The sequence below is a fragment of the Lissotriton helveticus genome, chromosome 8 (genome assembly GCF_964261635.1).
Source record: "Lissotriton helveticus chromosome 8, aLisHel1.1, whole genome shotgun sequence".
NCBI lineage: Eukaryota > Metazoa > Chordata > Amphibia > Caudata > Salamandridae > Lissotriton > Lissotriton helveticus.
The window spans coordinates 1,707,383,703-1,707,409,091 of record NC_136069.1 but is presented as its reverse complement, the minus strand read 5'-3'; the positions used below and the strand labels follow the sequence as shown (position 1 = coordinate 1,707,409,091).

General features: G+C 44.6%; 1 protein-coding gene across 1 annotated transcript; it reads left to right on the top strand.

Annotated features, from left to right (window-relative positions):
• The first annotated feature begins 317 nt into the window (after nt 1-317).
• LOC144773652 (tyrosinase-like) lies at nt 318-17,933 on the top strand. Its single transcript, XM_078658801.1, has 4 exons — nt 318-1,112; nt 15,095-15,308; nt 16,221-16,362; nt 16,589-17,933. The coding sequence occupies exons 1-4, from the start codon at nt 318-320 to the stop codon at nt 16,785-16,787; spliced, it is 1,350 nt and encodes a 449-aa protein (XP_078514927.1). The 3' UTR covers nt 16,788-17,933.
• The last annotated feature ends 7,456 nt before the right edge of the window (nt 17,934-25,389 follow it).

Sequence of the window (25,389 nt, the reverse complement as noted above, 5' to 3'; positions counted from 1 at the left end):
AGCACACAAGTCCACGTACACTCATGATGATTAGAGTGTCTCACCAAAAGACATGGGTCATTAATGCCATGAATTTAATAGAAGGAACAATTCAGGTCAAGGCATGCAGAAGTAGGAGAATCAGGCTTCTCAGAGCAGTTCCCACCTTTGGCACAATAGTTGTATTTATGAAGCTGATGCTGTTGTTGTGCTAATGTCCTCTGTCATGCTTATATACATTTTTGAAATCATGATCCCCATATCAGGCTAACATGTCATTCATTCCATTTCTTTCCCTCCACAGGCAGACCCTAGATCATTTAAGATCTGTGGCAACCATGCTGTTCTCTCTTGTGCTTCTCCCTGTGTTCCTTAGTGAGGTCCTGGGGCAGTTCCCTACTGCCTGCACTACTGACCAGGCCCTGAAGGACAGGCGCTGCTGCCCTAAGTGGAAGGACAGCAGCATGTGTGGGGTAAACTCAGGAAGAGGACGCTGCAGGTTAATGAGCCGGATATATTCAGAGAAGAGGAGCTTTACTCAGGACAACGATGACCGCTTGGACTGGCCGCATGAGTACTACGACAGCGTTTGTGTCTGCAATGGGAACTACGGTGGTTTTGACTGTGGAGAATGTAAGTTTGGTCTCTATGGAGTCAAGTGCACTGAGAAGAAGACCATCATCAGGAGGGAAATCCGTGAGCTCTCTCGTCAAGAGAGATTGACCTTTTTCAGCTATCTGAGCCTTGCAAAGTTGAAAACGAGTGCAAGATTTAAAATCCTTATCAGCGGCAACAGGTATGACAGAAACACCTTCCGCTTCATAGAAGCCACAGTGTATGATGTCTTTGTCTGGATGCATACTTACCCCGTTGCACCATTCCTAGAAAATAATGTGCTTGATGATACAGTAAACCTTGCTCATGTAGGCCCCAACTTCCTTCCTTGGCATCGGTGGTACCTCCTCTTTTTTGAGAGGGAACTACAGCTTCTGACCCATGACGATGATTTTTCCCTTCCGTACTACGACTGGAGCATGGACGGCAAGACGTGCAGCATCTGCACGGACGACATGATGGGCAAGAGCGATTCCCAGGGGTTGCTGACTTCTACCTCGTACTTCGCCAATTGGAAGGTAAATACACAACTTTGCCTGTTTGTTTAGAAACTTGCCATGATGTCTGTATGTCTCCATGAATGTGAGCACTGGTCTGCAAAGCAGCAAAGTCCTGTATAATAGAAGGGGGTACAAAGTAGGTAAAACAACATGTGCCTACAATGGAATGGTTCTCTTCACTGTTGTTCATGTGAGGGAATCAGCCCAATACTCGTCCACTGCAATACACGATTGATCATATTTTAGCTCATAGGACTCTCTTGAAACTTATCTTGCATTATAAAGGAAGTTAAGTATGTCTCTACATGCCTTTGCCACTTACCACTGATGTGATCTACAACTGATAGGCAGCCCCTATACTCTGGAGATCACAGGATTACATTACTTGGTGAAAATAGTTCCAACATATTTATTAATTTGCAAACCTAATTGATCTGCATGACCCACATCACCCAGGGCTATAGAATGGAAGAGTGTCACTTGTAAGCACACCCTAAAGGAACACTGTCTGACTCCTCTTTCTGTACTCTCTGTCATTTGTAGAAGCATTTTAACACTTACCATTGATGTGTGATGTGGATAAAAATGATTCCAACCTATTTAAAATTCACCAAGTAAATGTTGATAATTTTCATGGCCCACATCACCCTTGGTCTAGAAGATGGAAGAGTGTCACTGGTAAGCATACACTAGACCCCTGTCAGCCAGAACTGATTTTATTTCATTATTATCTCTCATTTTCTGATACATTTTTATAGGAAGAATGTCAATCAATCAGTCAATGAGTTAAACAGGATTTATAAAGAGTGGCTAATCCCCCATGAGGGTATCCAGGCGCTGGGGACGTAGCTGCCAAGGGGTTCAGTTGAGCAGCCAGGTCTTGAGTCCTTTCCTGAATTATAGAAGAGAGGATGCGGTCCGTAGGTAAAGCGGGAGGTCGTTCAAAGCTTTCGCCACAAGGTAGGAGAAGGAGCACCCTGCACTGTTACTTTGGTGGATGTGAGTGAGAGCGAGGGAAGTTTAGCACACGTGTCTGAATAGTTGGTGAAAGTCCATGCAGTGGCTGATGTAAGCTGGTCCTTGATTGTGAAAGGCCTTGTAGGTGTGGATCTGCATCTTAAATTGACATCTCTTCAGAACGGGGAGCCAGTGGGGTGGTGTGGGTCTGTTTGGGGAGGTCGAGGATGAGTCTGGTTGCTGAATCCTCTGTATGGTCTGTAGTCTCTTCAGGAGGTGCAAGGTGATTCCTACGTAGAGTACGGTGCCGAAGTCCAGTCGGCTGGTGACCAGGGCTTGAGTTACAGATCATCTGATGTTGACAGGAAGCCATTTGAAGATCTTACAGAGTATGTGAAGGGTCAGGAAACAGGAGGATGAAACTGCAACACACAAGTGCCTCTTGACCATGTTTTAGTTAGTAGGAATCACTTACTTGTATCATAAAGGAAGGTAATTGTGTAGCTCTTTAGCTTCACAACTTGCCACTGCTGTCTCCTGCCATCGAGAGGCAGTCCTTTACTCAGGGGAGCAGAAGATGGTGGATTTACTTGTAGAAAAATTTCTCAAACACATGCAAATTTCACCAACCAAATGTTCAAAATCTTCTTCGCCCACCTCCCCCAGGGGCTAGAAGATGGAAGAGTGTGACTTGGAAGCACACCCTAGAGCTCTGTCAGCCAGAACTGACTCTATTTCCTTATTCTTTCTATCTGCTGATACATTTTTACAGGTTAACCTGTATCTGGTCCAGTAGAGTCTAAATGTTCCTTTAGCAAGCTGAGTTTGAATCAACTTACCAACTTGAACAGGAGAAAAAGATAGGCTGTGACCCACACCTCCCACAAGATACCAGGAGATGATGGGCATCAGCAAAAGAGCAAATCCTGGCAGAAGTCGTCATGAATATATTTTATTTATTGTGAGTTACTAGAACATCTTTCACTGGAGGATGCACACACACAAGAAATCCACACTATAGTTTTAAAAGGCTTTAGTAATTAAGACCAGTTTTAGTATAGCGTATATGAAAAAGCAGACACACAAATTTTAGTAAGTAAAATAAAAACATTACATTTAAGTATAATGAAAATTAGCAACATGTTAGCCTACTAGGTGGTAATATCTGAAAGGCTTTCGCTCAGACTTTAAATACTATTTCTCTGCATTATTATGAGAAAAAGTAACCTTGTCACTCAGGATGTGAGTTTGGAATAGAAACATGTCCATCCCTGTGCACAATGGTCCAATGTTATTGATTTTCTTCCTAAATAACGTGAATATATGCCCTATAGGAAGGCATCATTCTACTCTAAATTCATGTAAATGGAATAACAAAGATTAAACAAACCACGCATTGTAAAATATACGTAAATGATAATGAGAAAAAATAATGTGTGCTTTAAGGGGGTTCAAAAGCATTAGAAAAAGGCATATGTCACTGCAACATTTAACTTGTCTTCTTTTTAAAATGGCCAACCTCATGAGTGCTTCCTCTTATCCTGTCTCTGATTCTCTTTTCTCTGAGCTCAATGCACTTGTCAAGTTATTTCTGCTCTCTTTAATTTCTCTATTCCATCTAGTTCTTTTCCCCTTTCCTTCAAGCATACTTCCATTATGCCTCTTTTAAACAATACTCTGCTGGTCTCTCAGGGCCCTCTCTTATAGTCAATACTGCCACTTTTATTACAAGCAGCCACTCTAATCTGCTTTTTACCTGTGTTTTTTGGCTTCTCTGGCTCAGCTCTTTCTTCATCTTCTTCCTTTCTTGTTGCACCTTTCCTGTTTCCTGGCCTTATTCTTTTGCTCCTTCCCTCCCACTCTGTTTTAGGATGCCCCAGGGCTAGGGTAATCACCTCTTTTAACCTTTCCTCATCACAATGCCAACAAATCTCTGTTTTTCTCTTTCTTCTGTTTCGCCTATTTCATGTTTTTTACCTATTCCAGTCATTTGCATATTTCTACTGACCCCTAGTCATGTCACCACCAACTCTCCATCCTCTATAAGATCCATTCTTTCCTGAGCTTTGCATCCACCAAATTACTTATTCTCAATATTTCCTGCATAAATACTGTTCTCCCTTAGTGTTATCCTCTCCTGTTTTAATACTGTTCTTTCAAAGTGTTATCCTCTCCTGTTTTAATACTGCTGTGCTTTCATAGTGTTATCCTTTCCTGCCTATTTTCTTACTCCACTAACTCACTCTTTAACTATGATTTTCAATTTCTCTTGGAACTCACCTCTAGTTCTCATTTCCCTTACCACAGATGCCTTTGAGGGCTTCCACTGCCCCTTTAGTTTCAATTCCTTATTCTTTCTATATGTCCATGGCGTCGCCCCTCCCTATCTTTCCTCTCTGGTGCAGCTTTACATTACTTGTAGTCTCCTAGCATACGGTTCCCATGAATTAAGTAGCAATGTGCATCCGGACAACATAGAATATGGGGACTGACTCCACACATATCGTCAGAGTATGTCGTTCCAATTCATAGCTAGTTCACAGTGCCCCATCCGAACCCCTAACCTTACCAGAGTACCCGATGGTATCTGCAACCTCAAAACATGACCACGCTAATTCCCCAAGGAAAATGTGGAAACAGATCTACCCTTTTGTTGTTAGTCAGGCATGCCCAAGTGAGACACAAGAAAAGTACGAATTGGGTTTTCAGACATTTATTGAAACAATCATATTCTTTTATCAAAAGTGTGAACTGCAAATATTAGTAAGATGAAACAAAGCATTGTAGCCAGCATCACAAGAATGGGGACAAAGATAAACAGTTCAACCATTACAACATTATTGTGTGATAATGTGATTATATCTTTTGCAGGGGTATTTCTATGATTATATTTGTTCTCATATCTAACACTACCTACACTACAAGAGCTTAGTATGAGTACCTTCTACCAGATCTCTTGGGACAATCCAAACCCCATAAATGTATGATATGTTAAGAAGCTGATCTTATGTAGAGCAGGCTATTATCCTTTGCAGGATGAAGGCTATAGACAGCAGGGCTACTACTTAGTCACAGTGCACATCGTTCCAGGATAATCCCAGCAGAAGTGCTCCTCTACCAAAACGTTCTTTTACAAACAACAGTGGTCCCTTACAAGAGAAAAAATTCAGTTCAATAAATATAGCCACAATCGTTTCTATATTCGGTGTGACATGTCCAGCCGGACAGCGGTCCAATCTTTACTTTTGAAAGGTATGGGAGAGGGATTCTCCACAGTTCAACAAAGTGGAGGCACAAGCCTGTACCCTACTCAAACATACACAGAAAATACAATGGACAACGTGAAACAAAGAAGGGCTTTTTAGGCAAAAGCGGGCGGTTCTTCAACTTACAGAGTTCAAATAAAAGAACAGAAATTTCATCATGCACTTTTACATGTTAAATGACACATGGTACTTAGAGTTGACAGCATTTCGATCCCACTATCTAATCATGGGGATCATCATCAGGACAAAAAGTGGCAAAGAGGCAGTTTTCATAATATAAGAGCTGTTCCAGTTGCACTGTGTCCAAGTTGCAGAGCTGATGTGATTGTTTGTCTTGAGGGTTAGAGCTGTCTCCAACCGGACGACCAAATGCAAGAACATCACGTTCAATGTTCCTAGCCTGGGATAGAGTGTAACGGCAACATGATAAAATGCTTACAAGGAAATGTACTGCATGCAGAATATTTTCCAAGTATATTATTGTGTAAGTGCAAAGCATGTAAAAAGTCACCGTTAGAAAATGACATCAAGTTTAAAACATGGAGCTAAAATGGAGACTTTGCCCAGGCCCGGTTGAACCTCACAACACTCTCCAACTCTGCCTCCCAGTTTTCAGACTGCATATCTCCTGTACAAATCTTTTTTTATTTTTCTCTTTCTACTCCAAAGCTCTAGTATTCACTACTTCTTTTGGCTGCATGCTCTTCCTTTTTTTCAAAGTCTTGTGTGCTTCTGTGAAAGGACATCTCCTCCATCTGACAGTTTTTAGTCCTGCTACACCTGGCTAAATCATTTTCTGTAAACACCTTTGCAATTTCCATTGACCTGCTATTCTACTGACTTGTCCATCTCTCTAAATGTAGTGTTGCAATATTGGTATTACGATACGTCTTCCGATGACGACGTGAGCAAACTGAACTGAAAGATGTGGCAGAGGCCCACACATTAACCATACTACAAATAACACCAACAAGATGCAGGCAGCAAACACATTCCTTCATTATTCTTTATCCCACTGAGTATCCACTTTGAACCCATTGGCTCACTACTCTGGGACAGATGCCTGTTGGATGAGCGAAGTTTTATTGTTTCTGTTGCTCGGGGGTCCCTACGACAGTGAGATTGGACGGGCATGTCTTCCTACAACTCCCAGTTCAGATCTGGGAAAGGAAGCACACTCCTTGCACACCTGAAACCTGCCTCTGTCTGCTAAATACTGGTGGAGGGCTGACCTGTCATGTGTTGGAAGCAGCCCTGGAAAGGAGTTCATTGTCCCCCCTCACAGACCGGCTTCCGAGCCAATCACAGCACCGAGACGCCCTCATCGCCGCCACCGATGACATCCGAGCCCTGATGGACAACGGAGAAACAGCGGCCCTCATCCTCCTAGACCTCTCCGCGGCATTCGACACTGTCTGCCACCGCACCCTAGTACAGCGCCTCAGCAACGTCGGAATCCAGGACAAGGCGCTGGAATGGATCATCTCCTTCCTCGACGGAAGAACACAGAGAGTCCGCCTCCCACCGTACAAGTCAGAGGCATCCGAAGTCATCTGCGGCGTCCCTCAAGGATCCTCTCTGAGCCCCACCCTCTTCAACGTCTACATGAGCCCCCTCGCGGCCATCGCACGCCAACACAACCTCAGCATAATCTCCTACGCCGACGACACCCAGCTGATCCTCTCCCTGACCAACGACCCAGCCGCCGCCAGACCCGACCTGCACGAAGGGATGAAAGAGGTAGCCGAGTGGATGACGACCAGCCGCCTGAAACTGAACTCCGACAAGACGGAGGTCCTCATCCTGGGCTCTTCACCCTCCTCCTGGGACGACTCCTGGTGGCCTCCCGCCCTGGGCACCGCACCCAAACCAACAGACCATGCACGCAACCTGGGCTTCATCCTGGACTCCTCCCTCTCCATGACCAGGCAAGTCAACAACGTCTCCTCGGCGTGCTTCAACATCCTACGCATGCTACGGAAGATCTTCTGGTGGATCCCCACCGAGACCAGGAAGACCGTCACCCAGGCCCTCGTCACTAGCCGACTGGACTACGGCAACGCCCTCTACGCCGGTACCACCGCCAAGCTCCAGAAGAGACTCCAGCGGATCCAGAACGCCTCTGCCAGACTCATCCTCGACATCCCACGAACCAGCCACATCTCCAGACACCTGAGAGACCTTCACTGGCTCCCCGTCAACAAAAGAATCACCTTCCGCCTCCTCACCCACGCACACAAAGCCCTACACGACCAAGGCCCGAGCTACCTCAACAGCCGAATCAACTTCTACGCTCCCAAACGCCACCTCCGATCAGCCAACCACGCCCTCGCCGCCGTCCCCCACATCCGAAGAGCGACTACAGGAGGAAGGTCCTTCTCCTACCTGGCCGCCAAGACCTGGAACTCCCTCCCGACCGACCTGCGCCTGACCCAAGACCACCTCTCCTTCAGGAAGAAGCTGAAGACCTGGCTGTTCGAGCAGTAGCGGCACCCCCCTCCCCCAGCGCCTTGAGACCCTACGGGTATGTAGTGCGCTCTATAAATATCATTGATTGATTGATTGATTGTCAGCTCTGTCCTGCACCAAGAGATCGAGGGGAACATGGAGGTCTTGGGAGGGGGGGGGGGTTCAAACTGCAAGATTGGAAGGCCAACTCTGTCTGGGCAGCTGCCTCAGCCATGCCATTAATGCGTTTGTCCCGGAAGTGACTGTGCATTGTTCTCTTTTTGGCCCAGTTTGAGGCCCCCCTAAACCCAAGGTCTCCCTATACTTCATTTCACAAGCAGGACAAGGCTTGCTCCACTCTCTGTTATCTCTGGGTGGAAAAGTCTGCTCCAACCTTCATGGCTGCAGTTTACACAGTTAGAATGGGCTGGTAATAATTGTTCCTGTGGTGCTGTCCAGCTGGCATGGACTGTGAATGCAATCTGAGCCTCACCCTGCATGTGAAGTATATATGGCGACTCGTGCGTGCCGCACCGCTGAACTACTCCTTGAAGATGGAGCTGCATACTCACCATTTCCTGCAAGCCAGATTAAACATGGAGGTCTGTTTGGCTGGTGCACTGAAGACCTTGTCAGCATGAAAGACCCCATCCAGTGACAAGTAGCCCCCATACACCTTGGACTGGCTCACGTACTGCCCAAAATCAGCCTTGCACAGGTGTATATGAGCTGAGATGTGCCTCAGCCTGGCAAGCCCCCTTTGCCAAGAGATGAATCTTGGTCAGCCCCTCTACTTATCCTCTCCCAGTGCCACTGAGATCCTCATGGCACAAGCCCATCTCAGCCTTTATCCTGGGTGCAGAGGACCAAGCATGTTTGGTTTTTGACATAATTTTCCATGCACTGGTGATGAGAGGTTTAGAAGGGATGGGATAATATAAAAGGATGAGCCCCACAAACCCATAAAGCCTGAGGAGTCCATGGTTTCCACTCCCTGTCAGAGGGCTGCCCACCACCCTCCACTATCACCAGCTCTCCAACCCCCCATCTTTGATTGGGATGAAGGACCCCCGAGCGGGGCGTGGCAGGACACAGAAGGCTTATGGGAACACTCCAGGCTTGCCTTGCAGATCACAAGGCTCCATGATCTCAATTGATGTATGTATAGAATAGCACTTGGGACCGATTAGTAATTAAGAACTTCATGAGCTGAGCATCACACAAATGCCCAGTGTTGCCACCCTATTACATTTGAATGTTGCTGTTTTATTTTATAGGTATGCTTGGTTGCTGGTTTTACTGCACATATTTACATTTTAATGAGTTATTAAATTATTGTTCTCCCCATAATGTAACAACTGTTCTCTCTTTATTGAAATGGTAAAAAAAATACCTATTCTAAATGCTTCAAACACATATGGTAAGGTAGGCGTTAAATGTTTGGCCAGACTACCACAGACTCAGGGCATTAGCAGACTTCATTCTCACCTGGTTTTACAAGGTTGACTCAGGGTACTAACGTTGAACCTGGGCAAAGACCATATGTGCAATTGGCACATGACAAACACCAATCGCTTTTTCAATCCCTTTTAGGGCAAATTGGAGCGTGTATCCGAATTGTTTTAAAATTTGTATTTGAAATAGCTTTATCTTGATTACTAGGATCATAAAAGTGACATCCATTGTACAAAACAAATACAAATACATTCACTCACATAAAAACTTTACATTTGCTATTCCCCCCAATACCAGCATTTTCTGGGAACAGCTCCACCGACACCTCTTGTACAGTTAACACAATTTTGACCAGTAATTTGAAAGTGCAAGTGTAAATACATATAGAATACTAATTTAAAATAGAAAGAAGTGGATTTAAAAACATATAAAAACAAGTTATCACACTTAAAAAAAATAATCAAGGTGTTTAGCAAGCCATTTGTGTCAAATATAAAATGCTAGCCTTAGCTATTTCAATTAAAATATTGCAATCATCCACCGCTTCTAAAAATGTATTACAGCACCTCTAGACAATATAGTTAATACAATACATACATTTTTTAAAACACCCCATATATAAATGGAGGCACTTAACCATTTGCTCCTAATGCGCCAGATCCAAACGGACCACAGAAATGTTTAAACGGCAAACACTAAAGCTCGCGTTGTATCTGTGCTTAATATTCTAAACGCCTAAATGTGCCTTCTGGTTCACAATGATCTACAGATGGGCAGTGTCCCTTTGTTTCTTTGGATAGTGTGAGCTGTATATGGGTTAGTGAATCTGAAGCTCCTGAGCAAGCTGGACACCAGTCATCTTTACCTGCTGCATCTGTCCCCTTGCTGCAGAAAACCTTACTTAGTAGAGATTGATATCTAAACTGAAAATGCAGTTTAAGTGCTCTCTTCTGCACTATTTCATCTAGGATAGGCTTGTAGTATGGAAGAGGTTTATGGTACAGAAATCCCCAGTAAGATTACCTATACTTCAGGTGAAACCTAAAACTGATATGTCTTCCCAGTAAATACTCTTTAAGCTAGCTTTGGCCACTAGAGTCAAATCTTCTGGACTCAGCCAAAATCACTCCAAACACAATCTACCCAACAGATTTTTCACATATTTGAGCCATGGGATTTTCACATCTTTCAGTGGGATCATCAGCTCTCACAATAGGTTTCTAATGCCAGGAAAGTCCAGAACCCATGCCAGAAAGTTAGGGTTCTAGTCTCAGTTATTTCTCTTAATTTCTCCTGTGCCAGGCCAAGATACACTGGAACCAATAGGGCACTTGATTTTAGGGCCAACAGAGATCTTAAGAGCTTGTGTGTTACTGTTCCACACAACCCCAGATTTCTGAGCCATATACAACAGCTCCCAATGCCTTCACATCATATATCTCAAGTGCTGGAGCCACCACCTTCGTATAGGTCTTTTTTTGCAATTTCACAATCTTAGCGGCTTGATAGGTTAGAGATACACACGCTTTTTGAATATGTAGATCCCAGTTAAGATTAGGCACTAATCTAATACCTAAGAAATTAAAGGTAAAAGCTAGACACTTTTTTAATTTGTCTGGACCGGGCATTCATCTGCTATCCTCTAAATTTCGTTTGATGTGTTGAGTTAAAAACCATAAACTTAATTTGTGTGCTGTTTAACTCGAGCCCTGGTTCCCCACAAAATGCAGTAAAATCATTTAGTAGCTGCTGCTGCCCCCAGGGAGATTTTGATAACAGGAGCATATCATCGGCAAATAGTAGGGCGGGTACTCAACAGCTCCCCCACTTTTGACGAATCACACCCATCCCTAGCCAGATGCTCAATGACATCATTTATAAACATGGAGAACAGGGTTGGTGAAAGGACACAGCCTTGTTTGGCACCATAATGTATCCTAACGGGATCAGTCTACTGACCCTGATCCCCCTATCTTACTCTAGCGCTGTTGCCCGAGTAGAGCCCAATAAGATTGTCCGGCAGGTTTCCCGGAAGGCTCATTCCATGGAGCTGCCTCTATAGAGCATCCCTGGGAACTAAATCAAATGCAGCCCGCAGGTCAATGAAGGCTACATATAGCTTGCCACCACTGATCACTGTGACATTCTAAAATACACAGTTAAAACAACTCACCTGGTCTAGGGTGTTAACATTGCGACAGAAGCCTGCCTGTAATTCTGATAGTATATTATTATCTTGCATCCAAGATTGTAAATGTTCCAATGCATGTTTACAGTTTTTATTTGTAGTGCATCCATCAAACTAATTGGTCTGTAATTTGCAGGATCAGTGCCTGCCCCCTTTTTAAAAATTAGAATAATAAGTTCAGGTTTCCATGATGGGGAAATATCCATTCCCTGGAATATAGTGTTAGTGAGCACATTGATTATGGGGCCTCAGACTTCCGGGGCAGCCAGATGGAGATCATTTGGGAGCACATCTGGTCCATGGGCTTTAGAAGCATGACAAGATTTCATAGCAGCCACAGTTTCACTAAGCTCAAATTTCAGGCAACTGTCACTGTCTGCCCGGGGTGATTAGCCGTGGGGCACCTCTCCTGTGTAGTGTGAGGGTACTGCTTGGACACATCTACTTATTGAGATTGCAGACCACTCTAGGTATACCTTTTGCTATGGTCTACCCCAAGCTACCTTACACAGATGTATGGTTACCATTCTGGAACCCCGCTTCTTTCTGTCGTTCACATTCACTACTCTTATCTAGGTCCTAAAGAAACGCTACTGATCACTCGGACAAACATAGCGTGAAACATGTCGACATTGTGTTTAGTTACACTGGCACATTAGGCCTCATTGTAACTCACTAACCTTCTGGTTTTATAACCTACCAGGGGTACCACACGATTAAATAGCCCACCAGTGGAAACCCCTAGGTACTTTTATTCACCTCTGCACACACCTCACCATTATTTTCACTGGAACCACCACACACACCCACACTCACCTAACGGCTTTTCTCTTAAAAGATCTTTGTTAAAGAGACCCTTCGGGGGGGCCGTCGGGCATTGCAGCGCCGGCCTGACGAGGAGCAAAAAAAGCCAGATGATGAAGCATGACATCCTTCGGGGAGTGTGAGGGCAACAAAGAGGCAAGACCTGGCCCTCCCCTTTGGGATTGGATCCTTAATACTGGGGATGAACCTCTGCCTCTCTCTCTTTTTCACCCTCTTTCTCTACAGCTCCTCTACTCTAGACTTTATCTCCTCTTTCAGACTGGGTGACACACCGCAACCCTTTACTAGAAACAGTGCCCATAATGATTTAGCTATCATTTGAGGAGCACGGACACTGTATCAGAACTAGCTCCTGGTCCCCCCTCCTTTTGTTGACTCACATGTTTTAAAGCAATGCCAACCCTGCAAATGAAAAGCGGCTCTTCGGTGCCGCTTGGCAACAGGGCAAACATCTTTGTTGATATTAAGTTGTACTTTCATTTTTTTTAATTTTCCCAAGCCATGAAAAGACAACAGGAATTGCCTCATAATATCATGCTGAGCACAGATGTCCTAGTTGAGAGATATTAACCCCATGTCAGCTGCAATGGCACAACTGAGTAAGGTTACAGCAGATGGTGGCTCATACTAACATTATTTTGTGTTGCATTGCCACACTTAACGATCCTTGGCTTTATAGTGGTTTAGAAACAACCCAGGTATATACTTTTGTGTCTGAAAGAGTGAGGTGTGGCACAGGTGAGAGGCTGTTGAACTTTTCCACTGGCATGATCTTAATCAACAACCTCTGTCAATGATGAATATTATTGGGTGACCGTTTACGTTCAATGTAATTCTAGGACAATGTCGGAATGAAGTTTGCCATTTTGTATGGTGAACTTTTCCTAGACTTTGGTCTTCTTCACAAGTAGTGGACCCCACATGTGCATGTTGTCTTTTGGCATCATCATCAGCAAACACCGATCCTCTTCACTACTTCTTGATAGTGACACTGAAAAACACTTATACGCGAACTTGACGACGATTGACTTTGCTTGGCCACTACTTGGCGAAGTTGATATTGCTATTTGATTTTGTGGGTGTGGCAAGAGTGTTTCTGGCTCAATCTCGCGTTCCTCTTTTCTTTCAGTTCAGATGAACTTGACTTTTCTTTAGCTCCACACACATTGATGAAATGAATCTCTTTGCCACATCCTTTACAGACCTGTCCTAGAGCTGGGCATTTGCCTTCATATGGAATTGAAAATCCACACCGGAAGCACAGTTTTTGTTTCCTTCAAGGATGTGCATCCATTTTGTGCTTGTGCTTATATTTTATGATCAATGCTAATTCATTGTGCGCTGTCCCTGCTTCCATGTCAGCAGCTTGTCATTCTGTTTTTTCCTTCAGCATTTTTTCTTGACTGAGTGTTTCTCTCAACATGCGCCCTCTAAAAGACTCTGAAAGGCAGCCATCAATACCTCTGAGGCGCATGGCTTCTTCATCAGTAAAGTCACAGATCTTGCAGTGTTTAATATGAGCGTCAAGTCTTTGAACAACTTCACTGATTGTTTTACCAGTCTATTGCTGCGCCTTGTGGAAAACATACCTTTTATAGTCAACATTCAGCATTCGATTGAAAGTGGTTTCCATCACTTCTTTCACTTTTCTGTATGATGATGCGTCAGTCTGTACAGCTTTCTTTAGTTCTTCTTTTACTCCATCACCTGCGAGATATTTCAAATATTTGATGATTTTCCTATCATCCTTCTCCTCAAGCGCTTCTATAAAGTCATTGAATGTTTCAATCCACACAGTCCACCTGGCACCAATGTTTTTTTCTTGGCTGTGTCGGATGGCGGTGATGGCTTTAAAAACACTGCTGCATTGTATTTCACGCTCCCTTCTGCCGCCGTTGTGGCAGCAAGTGACTTTCAACTGATGGCTATGTAGGGTGACTCACACAACTTCTGCAAGCAGCAGCCATATGCAAAAACACGTTGCAGTACAATCCAATGGCTTATGGATGTGAATGTGCTCTCTTTGCTTTCTGTTTCTTGTGTTTTATTAGCATTATAGTTACTTTTCTTTTGTCGTCTGATTGGTTGCTCCCTTGGCCTGTGCTGATAATCTTGCTTATGATCAGTCATTGCGCTTCTCAGGTGTCCATTGCACATTCTTTGATTGGCTCAATTTCTCAGGACACATATGCACGCAACATCAAGCAAAGTTTAGGTCATTTCTGTAACTTCAGTGCATTCAGAGCAATGCGCACTTTCTGGTCACTCCCTAGTCACTCTATGTTCAGGGCACTGTGCAGCACCTCTGCCAGCAACCGCACCAGTGGTATTGGTGGGTATTTTGAACACGCTCCTCTCCAGGCCCTCCGATTGCTTCTATGGCCCTGTATGGGCTGGAGCTGGGCTTTGATTCCATGTCTGTCGGTTGCAGACTATTTTGCATCAATTCTGGACATGTGCCATGCACAAGCAGTTTGCCATACCATTGAAAACTCTTGCAGTCTTGCATTCCATGGGCCCGCATCCCCTACTCATCACCAGATGTAGCATCTTCTCTAGCCCTACAGGGGTGCTGCAGATAAACATGTCTATATTCTTCATGCTCTATTTTCTTCATACTTCCAGAACCACACCCTAACACCTCTCCACATACCATCTAGTTCATGTTCAGAGTGTTCCCAGAACCATCAGGGTCCCAGTGTTCATAGCATCAATATGCTAGAGTAGCCAGTCTTTGAGTGGAGGCATTGTATATGTACAAAGTAAACTGAGTTCTGAAATGGGCTGCCTCGGGCAATACAGCCCTCTATTTTATATGACTATACAGCTTCTAATTTCACTTCCTTCCATACCATTTTCAGAGTATGTGCAGCGGGTTTCCCTACCCTGACAAGTATTGCACAATCGCAGAAGATAAGTGCAGGTTTGAGCCTATATACAGAAACCCTGGTGCAGACCCCACCGCCAGTCGGCTGCCCTCTGCTAAGCAAGTGGAGGACGTGCTACAGTGGAAGGACTACGACAGACCTCCGTACAATTCCAGGGCCAGGCGCAGCTTCCGCAACTGTCTGGAAGGTAGGTGCAATACGGTCTTCCACGAATATCTTGATTGCGTGTGAATTCTCTCTTCTTCTTTCACATATCTCATAAAGGGTTGGACTGATGGAGGAGGTGGCCTAAAGCCAGATGTTTAAGTCTTTACTGATTTCTATAGAATGAATGGTGTGAATAGACAGAGAGTGCTTAGATCTCAGGGTGCCAGTCAGCAGCTGACCTTGGAACGTCTGCCTGAGGAGACAGTTCCAAGTGCTGCAACCGATGAGGCATAACTCACAGCTGCACCGGAGGACACTCTGGAGCATGATTGGCTGCAGAGGTTGAAGCCATGCTTCACTGCCATGCCTAAAGGCACCTCCTGGAGCAATAGAAGGGAAGGTGAGGTACAAGCCCTGATTTGGTACTCAGTACGGTCCCAAGATGCAGAAAAGATAAACACGAACTAGAATGTTGGCCTCAAGCTCAATAACCACCCATGTGAGAAACAGGGACAATGTAAAGGCTGATGCTACAAAATACACAATCTTATGCCTCCACCTGTGCAATCATTGAAGCACAAGTAAACAATCAATACCACAGACTGAGAAAAGCCTTGAATGATGACCCTGGATCAATGTCATACACTCCAGGGCTGTGTGAAATTATATTAATAGGTGTGTGACTTCACAAGTGGCCTTTTTACTTGGTGAACATTCCTAAAAGCTAATTGTCCCCACTTCCTTCAGGTAGGGTCTTTGTAGCAGAAATTATGATCAAATGAATCATAATTAAATCAGGTGAATGGCTAAGTTGAGCTGCAGTAAACAGCGAATTAGATAACCATATTAGTGTTTTATTTACTGCTCCTTCTTCCTCCTCATGAGTCGGTGTGTTCTAATGTGTTCCTCATCATGTCATATTAAAGTGTCCATCACATTCTTCTGTCCACAGGCTTCACTGATCCAACCAGCGGGAACGCAAGCAGGCTGAGCCTACACAACTTGTTCCACGTCTACATGGGCGGAACCATGACCTCAAGCATCCTCGCCAGCAATGACCCCATCTTTCTTCTTCACCACACGTTCAATGACAAGTAAGTCGCAATCAGTAGTTAAAAAATGTCTGGATGACTAGTAGAGTAATACAGATGTTATAGCTACTAAGTAAAAATCATAAACAAAAATGATTCAAGCAAAACAGGCAGCGGAGTAGGGGCAACACTGACACAGTCCCCAAACCCCCTCCTCCATCTCAGTGTAAGTTTTCTAATGAGTGAATGTATCTCACCCTACTAACGACTCAATCTTATGTTTCTGCAGAATATTTGAGCGGTGGTTGGTGAAGTACAACGCCAGCAGTGAAGTGTACCCCGAGAACAATGTAACCGGGCATGGCCCTAATGAGTACATCGTGCCCTCCATGCCACTCGCCAGGAATAAGGACTATGTGAGAAAAGCGGCAATATTTGGATACAGATATTCTGATTATCGCCCTCTTTCTAATGAGATTTCAATTTAAAAACGGCAAGCATGGGGTAGTATAGACAAGAACTTCCAGGTGTCCCTCCATGGAGGAGGTGGGGGTTGTTCTAGAGCATAAGAGAGGCATAGGACACATTCAATATCAGGCAGTGGATTGGTTTGACTGCAGCAGAGCAATTAATCCAGAGGGTTAGAAGGTGAGGACAACACCCACAACTTGAGGAGTAGCATTGACTGTTGGATCAGTTTCTTTGCTCCTACCAGTGGACCGACCACTCCACCTCCAACCATCCCACAGAAAGTAGGATCGGAGACCCCTCTCATGCGAATTCCTCATATGTCCACCTATCATGACCTCAGAACTCCTGCCCTCTTTTGACCTGCACTTGATGGGAGTTTCTTTCTGCCAATTCTCTGCTTGGTCCTGTGATTAAAATATCTACCTCATGACCTGCTCTTACCTCAGGTCCTGCTTCTACCAACAGAGGGAAGGAGTCCCAGACCATTGGTCACTCCATCAGGGACCAACTCATCCTCTTTCATGGCATCCTTCCCTCATCAGGTAGCAGAGGAGCCTCCCTTCCAAGACATCCACACTCTCTTGATAGCACTCCTTGCAGCCCGGAGATGACACTCGCGAGGAAGGAGGTTTAACACTTATTATTGAAACTTACAATCAGAGTCCTGCAAGCTGAGATGGGCTCCCGGGATCTCAGGGTGACTCCATAGCGCTTGCCAGCTTTACTAGGAGCTGCAGTTCATTCCACCATGTGTTTCATGGCTCTAGCAGTTGCCAATTCACACTCACCACCACCTTCCAAGCGCGGTGCCAGAGAGTCATCTTTAACAAGGTGCACTAACAAAGATCTAAAACGCGCTTGGAGTCTGTGTCATAAATGATCCTGGTTTACTGAGCTTTACAAGGCACTTCTCAGCGCCTCCTACCGCACACGCCCTTGATGGCCCATCCTTCTGGTGTAAAGTAATACAACATGAAGCTATATTTGACTCACACAACCTGCACTTTTTGTCTCTTCAATTAACTAGCATTTGTAAAGTTATCGTAACTGTATTATTTTTTTGCATTTATTGTTGCTGTATGTATATAGATCATGTATGGTGTGATGCCCTTCCAACACTTGATTAAGTATCATTAATTTAATCAATAAATGACTACATCTAATATGACTGGGTTTTTTGTTTTATATGTTGATTTGCTCGTCCTCTTCTCCAGGCTCCTTCGTCACTAGCAACACTGACTTTTATAAGTGCTTCTTCTCCAACTGTTCGACACATGTAGCACCCAATGCCACCCCACAACTTTGCACCAGATGGTCAATGAGGGAGGGGGAAGGACAGAATGTCAGGTGGTTGCCAGGTTATGGAGGTTAGAAGGAGGTTCTTTCATGTGTCACAGTTGCACAATAGCCCTTGGGAGTCCCTCTGAAAAATGTCTTTTTATTAAAAATATCAGGCCTATGGTACTAGCTCTTTGCTCCAGGTTAGTCACGGTGTTATACAGAAAAAACAGAAAGTAGCACATTTACTATTAGTTCTAAATGCTATTGTGAAAATGTATAAAAACGTGAATCACATTACTCCATATGCACATCCAATGTTGTACACTCTCTGACTTTCCATTGCATCTTCTAAAGACAGACTGTGATAAACACCATCTAATATTCACATGTACCTTCATTAGGACTAAGAAGGATGAAAGCTCAAAGCTCGAGACTGTGATAAACACACTCAAGACACTAACTTACACAGTCATACTCTTGAACTGTTTACATGTTTCAGCACTTTGTCCAATATTCACATGGGCCTTCATTAGGACAAAGAAGGAAGAAAGCTCAACACTGTTTAATATTTATCACCTGTGGGAGATCAACTAGAGCATGGAATACACTTCCTAGGTTTGTTTCACTTATCAATATACGTTAATTTCTATTGCAGATAGCACAGACTTCAAAAAACACTATTTTGTTATATAGTGAATAATTGCCATTTTTTATTAACAAACCCTTGCAGTTATCTGGGGATTCCCAATACCAGTGTCTTTGACTGTTGTTCACTTTAGTTTACCTTAAAAACAAAGAATACCATTCTTGTCTAAAGAAAAACCAAAGGTGGTGATGGACGGAGCGTTGACAATACAAACACTCACCCCCAGTCAACTGATCTGGGTTTAATCCATCACCGTTCTTTAGCTCACTCCGCCACCCCAGTTCAGACATGGCCATATGCAAATCAGTCTGACCCTGTGCCTCATGGGAACAGTCCAGCCCGAACTGCCAAGCCATGTCTTCCCTGGACCGGAATCAAGCTTCCCAGGACCGGTTTCTGGCATTACAGCCGTCTTCAGCCGGGCTTGCTTGACTCCAATGGCAAAGTGAGCAAGGGACTCACGTCTGAGCATACCCTGCCAACTTAGGGCGAACAAAGAAATACCAAAGGTGGTGCTGGACGGAGCGTTGACAATACAAACACTCACCCCCAGTCAACTGATCTGGGTTTAATCCATCACCGTTCTTTAGCTCACTCCACCACCCCAGTTCAGACACGGCCATATGCAAATCAGTCTGACCCTGTGCCTCATGGGAACAGTCCAGCCCGAACTACCAAGCCATGTCTTCCCTGGACCGGAATCAAGCTTCCCAGGACCGGTTTCTGGCATTACAGCCGTCTTCAGCCTGGCTTGCTTGACTCCTGTGGCAAAGTGAGCAAGGGACTCACGTCTGAGCATACCCTGCCAACTTAGGGCAAACAAAGAAAAAACAGGCATATAATAGTTAATTTTTTGATTTTCTAAAGGTTTCATCATTTATTTGTGCCTTTATTTCTTCTGGAATCACAAATATTTAAAGTGACCTCCTCAATAAATACAACCCGAGAATAAAACATATTTACCAATCTGTTATGATATAGGCCTCCTTCAGTTTCTTCATAATGTAAACACCTCCTTCATAATATATAATTTACATATGGCGCATACATTATACGGTTACCTAGATTGAGGACCATCCTTTGCTTTAAGATCCAATTGGTACTCATTAGACCTGGATAAAATATAAACCACACCAGTGTGATCTGTGCAATTTTGGGAATTTGCCCAACAACTACCATGCAAAATCCCTGAAATTACACCTCACCACATAATTATACCACAAAATCATAGGGCGGAGAGCAGAAACATGAATGCCAGCAACACAAATGGCAGTTGTTCACTGCACTTCTGCTTTTCATTCTATTTGTGAGTGTGGGCTGCCGCAAAACCAGAAGTCTGAGGAACGCTATATAGAAGGTCATTCTCAAGGTAGATTAGGTGATTTCCAGAGGTGTCACCTACTGCTAGGGTCTCAGCTTGCCATCTCAAGCCCTCTAGAATGGGGTACTCTTTTTGCACCTTGCAGAATTTATCCATGGTGGACCCACTCTCAACTTCCCAACTAGCAAGCTCAGGTAGGCATTCCAGGGTGGCAATGATCTCCCGGGTAGGTTCAGGGGCATCCTCCTCTGGGGCCCCATTAACCTCTAATGTGGGAGCTTCAGGGGTGGGATTACCAGGCCCCTTGCCCCACACCTTTTTGGCAGCTGTCTGGGCCAATGTTCCAGGATCCAGGCACTCTTGACTCCTTTCTCAGGGAGCTATGGAACATGTGGGCATACAGACCCATTCAGGTAATCCCAACATCTCCAAGCGGGGATATGGGTTTTTGGCATCCTCTCCTTATCCCCCTGGGAAAGTAGGGTCACCTCTGCCGGATGCACAATGCTAACTGGAACTACCACCTCCCTGAGCGCTACACTCACAAACCCAGGTGCCTACCCACTGGTGGGGGCTGTGCCATCTTGGGGCATTTGGAGTCACTCTTGGAATGCCCATACATGTACCACTCTATGCATTGATGTATACATCTCCCTGTCTCCTTATCAAAGAACTCCTTATTCTTGGGTTTAGGTTGAGCCTGGTTAACACTGTTCACTAGGAAATGATTTTGGAGGCTTTTGAAAACTCCTTTGTTCTAGGGGGACCCAGGGCCACCCTTCTGGGTGTCTCCCCCAGATACTTTTTTGGACACTCTGGTGCCGATACAGAGGTCCTCCTCCTCAAAACACTTCCTTTGGTCAGTGAATTTTCTGTCAACAATGATTTGGCGGCGATCTGGAGAACAAATACTGAGCATGTGCTCTCTCAAATTTAAATTGTACAACCCACTGTACAAATTTACTTTGCTGGCATGCACCCAAACATTCAGTGCCTTGCTAGAGAAGTCCAAAAAATCCACCCAGGACTGGTTGGGGAGCTGTTACCTGTCACTGAACCTTTGGCAGTACTTTTCAGGGGTCAACCCCAACTTGCCTCCGAGATGGCCTTCATGGGGGTGTATCTGGCTTGGTCCCCAACGACTGAAGTAAGAGGTGTGTCACGCCCCACTGTAGGTATGTGTTTCCACGAACCACCCCCCTTGTGAGCCCTCAAGGCAACCTCGTAGGCAGAAATTGTCTTGTCAAAGTCCTCTCCCTCCACATAAAAGTATGTGTAATTCACGAGATTAAGAACACACATGTACAGAAGTACAAATATTTAGATTGTTCTCCCCGCCAAGTTGGTTTATGCCCTCCTGGGTGGACTGTTCTTATTGACAGAGGCATTGCAATAAATCAGCAATTTAAAAATACCATCCATACACAATAAAAGTAGGTGTTATTGACGGGTTTAAAGACCCACATGTGTAAGAGTAAACATTGTTAGTCCCTGCTAGTTCTATCTATGCTCTCAAGAGTGAAATATTGTGGCCAACACTTGTCTTAGTAATAGAGGACTGCATGCTTATGGTAAAGTGCAACTGCAAACAGGCATGGGTTAATACATTGGGTTTCGCCTATGTGATTAATAACAAGCTGTTCTTTGTTGCAAGTTATAGCTTGCTGAGTAGTTGCACAATATAAGTTACAAAAAGCCTGTTAAAGTGTTATGACCTCTCTATGTACAAAAATGCAATATATTGTGCTGGTACTAGTGGTATAGTGTGAGTAAGTATTAGCAACATTTTGAAAAATGAAAGAGGGAAATAATAGAATTAATTGAAGTTATAGCAATAATATGTGTTTAGAGGAGTTCTGACAACTTTTGGGCCTGGTGACACCGCACCTACTGTACCATTCAAATGGTTAAAAAGTTACTAGAAATGTGATGACACACGTTGCTAACCAGTAGAAGGCCCTTTGCAAAGCTGGACTGGTCACCTTTCTGTTGCTTATCAGTATATTTGAGTGTTAAATTGGACCAAAGCAACCAAGTCCAGAAAGTGGTACCAAGTTTAGAAATGATGAAATAATGAAGTAATACTGTTACAAATTCTGCCGCAATATGTCATATAATGTGCCTTTTTTTGCTGCATAATTTACTCAACACTGCCTCATAATTTGGCCCTCTCCTGCTGCGTAATTCCCCTGGCCCTGAGTATAGTTTAAATGCCCTGAATATAAGTTGATGAAACTCTGTTACAGTGATTAGGAGGTACTAGCCAAAAGGGCACAGTAAGCACCCGACTAATACATAAAAAACAATAAAACTGCTAAGTGGTGAGACAGCTCACAGGGCAAAGGGATAAAATACCTTAGCAGGCTTTAGAGAAATAAATAAAAGCATGCATGAAGAAACAGGAAGGAAGGTAGAGCACAGAGGGATTACAGAGAGGGGAGCACTAAGACAGCCTGGAGAAAAGGCTGTAGGGAGTGAGGACTGAATGCACACATGGGGCAGGAGCATTCATCTAGAAGACACTGAACAAACAAGCCTTTGCAATGCAATCGGTCTCACCTTTGGGACCTTATATGTACTTAGCTATGCAGCACATTACCCTGGATGTTGAAGCTTCTACTGTTCTTTCACATGGAGGGAAAGTAAGCACCAATCTGATTGACACGCCAGGTGTGGGAACACAGGGAGAGAAATATTGACTTTCAGCGGGAAATGGTATAGTCCAAAGCTCTGTTTTTAATATAAAATCAGGGCCTTCGGTGGTCAACGGGTGCTCATGGAAGACAATTTCTATGGAATGGAATCAAGGGAATGCTACAGTGATTCTGGTATTTTACTGACCTCTACTGGTCGTTTTAATCAAGGTAGTTAAATAGAGGCAGTTGAACAGAAAAAAAGTCCCTAAGCGGAAGCAGACAAGTCCTAGGGTTGATCTGCAGAGCAGACAAAGTACATACACATAAAAGTATATACTAAAGTTTATACAAGAGGTCTCCAATGCTCGACCGAACAATAAATAAACCACCCAGTACCAGGATTGCTGGGGTCATACTTATAGGAAGGAGTCTTTAAGACAATGACAAAAACCCATCAGCAAAAGTTTGGCAAGAATGGGCACTTTAGGAGTGTTTGTGCTATATCTGTCACAGACTGGGTATTAAGTTAACTGGCATGGAGAGCTGGGAAGCGGGCTCGATACTGAGAAAGAAGAATTTACTGCTTCAATAGGGGACGTTGGAAGCCGAGTGCGGTGTGTGCGGGCCGCCCCAGGTGTCATCACTGAGGGGGGTGACAAAATGGGAAAAATATGTGTTTTAAACACACACTTCTGTCATTTTGTCAAGCTGGGGTGACAAGAAATTTTCCGCACTGGGTACCACCTGACCTTGCTACGCCACTGGCTTCAATAGTTGAAGCAGAGTAAAGTTCTGGTGGGAGGAAGTGGCTTATGTCAGCATTTCAGCAGTGATTTGCGGGTCTTCAACTTTGTTTTATTGTAATAAAGCTTGCTTGAATCCAGTGGCAAAGTAAGCAAGGGACTCACGTCTGACCATAACCTGCCAACTTATGGCGAACAAAGCAGTACAAAAGGGGGTGGTGATGAACGGAGCATCTGAGCCAATCAAACACTCACACCCAGTCAAAAGATCTGGGTTTAATCCGTCACCGTTCTTTAGCCCACTCTTCCACCCCAGTTCAGACATGGCCATATGCAAATCAGTCTGACCCTGTGCCTCATGGGAACAGTCCAGCCCGAACTGACAAGCCATGCCTTCCCTGGACCAGAAACAAACTTCCTAGGACCGGTTTCTGGCATTTTAGCCGTCTTCAGCCAGGCTTGCTTGAATCCAGAGGCAAAGTGAGCAAAGGACTCACGTCTGAGCATACCCTGCCAACTTATGGCGAACAAAGCAGTACAAAAGGGGGTGGTGATGGACGGAGCATCTGAACCAATCAAACATTCCACCCAGTCAAAAGATCTGGGTTTAATCCATCACCGTTCTTTAGCCCACTCTGCCACCCCAGTTCAGACATGGCCATATGCAATTCAGTCTGACCCTGTGCCTCATGGGAAAAGTCCAGCCCGAACTACCAAACCATGCCTTCCCTGGACCGGAAACAAGCTTCCTAGGACCGGTTTCTGGCATTTCAGCCGTCTTCAGACAGGCTTGCTTGAATTCAGTGGCAAAGTGAGCAAGGGACTCACGTCTGAGCATACCCTGCCAACTTATGGTGAACAAAGCAGTACAAAAGGGGGTGGTGATGGACGGAGCATCTGAACCAATCAAACACTCACACCCATTCAAGAGATCTGGGTTTAATTCGTCACTGTTCTTTAGCCCACTCTGCCACCCCAGTTCAAACATGGCCAAATGCAAATCAGTCTGACCCTGTGCCTCATGGGAACAGTCCAGCCCGAACTGCCAAGCCATGCCTTCCCTGGACCGGAAACAAGCATCTTAGGAATGGTTCCTGGCATACCAGCCGTCTTCAGCCAGGCTTGCTTGAATCCAGTGGCAAAGTGAGCAAGGGACTCACTTCTGAGCATACTCTGCCAACTTATGGCGAACAAAGCGGTCTTGTGATGGACTGCGTGCATTCACATTTTAAACCCCTCTAATCCAGCTGCCTTAAGACAGCTGCGCCAGAGAAAGCAAAGGCCTCCAGTGCTCTTGTGAATGCTGATAGAGGCCGCTCCCTCCAATCATAGGGCTGCTCTAATGCTGCATAAGAGCAGCGCCAGGATTGGCTTGGGAATCAGGAGCCTGCCTGCCTGGAGGAGAGAAGGGTCGAGGAGGACGTGGCACGTGTGGCACTTGTAGAAAAGGTAAGTGCCTTTTATTTTATATGTTTTTTTATGTGCCCCACCACCCTCGGGATATGCCAAATGCTACTGAAGATACTATATCCCTTTGGCACCGGACTTGCATATGGTTTAAAGAGTTTTGCCCACCTGGCACTTCAATTATCATTCAATTCAAAGTCTTCATTTTCTCTTTTCTTTTATTTTGCGAAATGCGTTCTTGTTAAATTTTGCAGTAGCTGTTGATTCTGTTTTTATATCTGTAATGACTTTTACTTTTAAAGTAATTGCGCTTCAGCTTTTTGCAAAGGTTTTAATGAACTCTGCAATAGAAATACATTTGACATGCGCAGGACTGAAAGAAGAGACCAGGTGCAAAAACACAGGGCCAGTTGTGATTGGGTGGAGCCGCATTCCTCCTGGGATACTGAAAAGACTTGAAGTACAGTGGTTGAAGTAGGAAAGTAGTTTATTCAGTATAACAACCCCAGAAGCATCCAAGGACAACTCCTTCAGCAACTGTACATCTCTGGACTGCTCCCTGGATTCCACACTCTGGAATCCAGT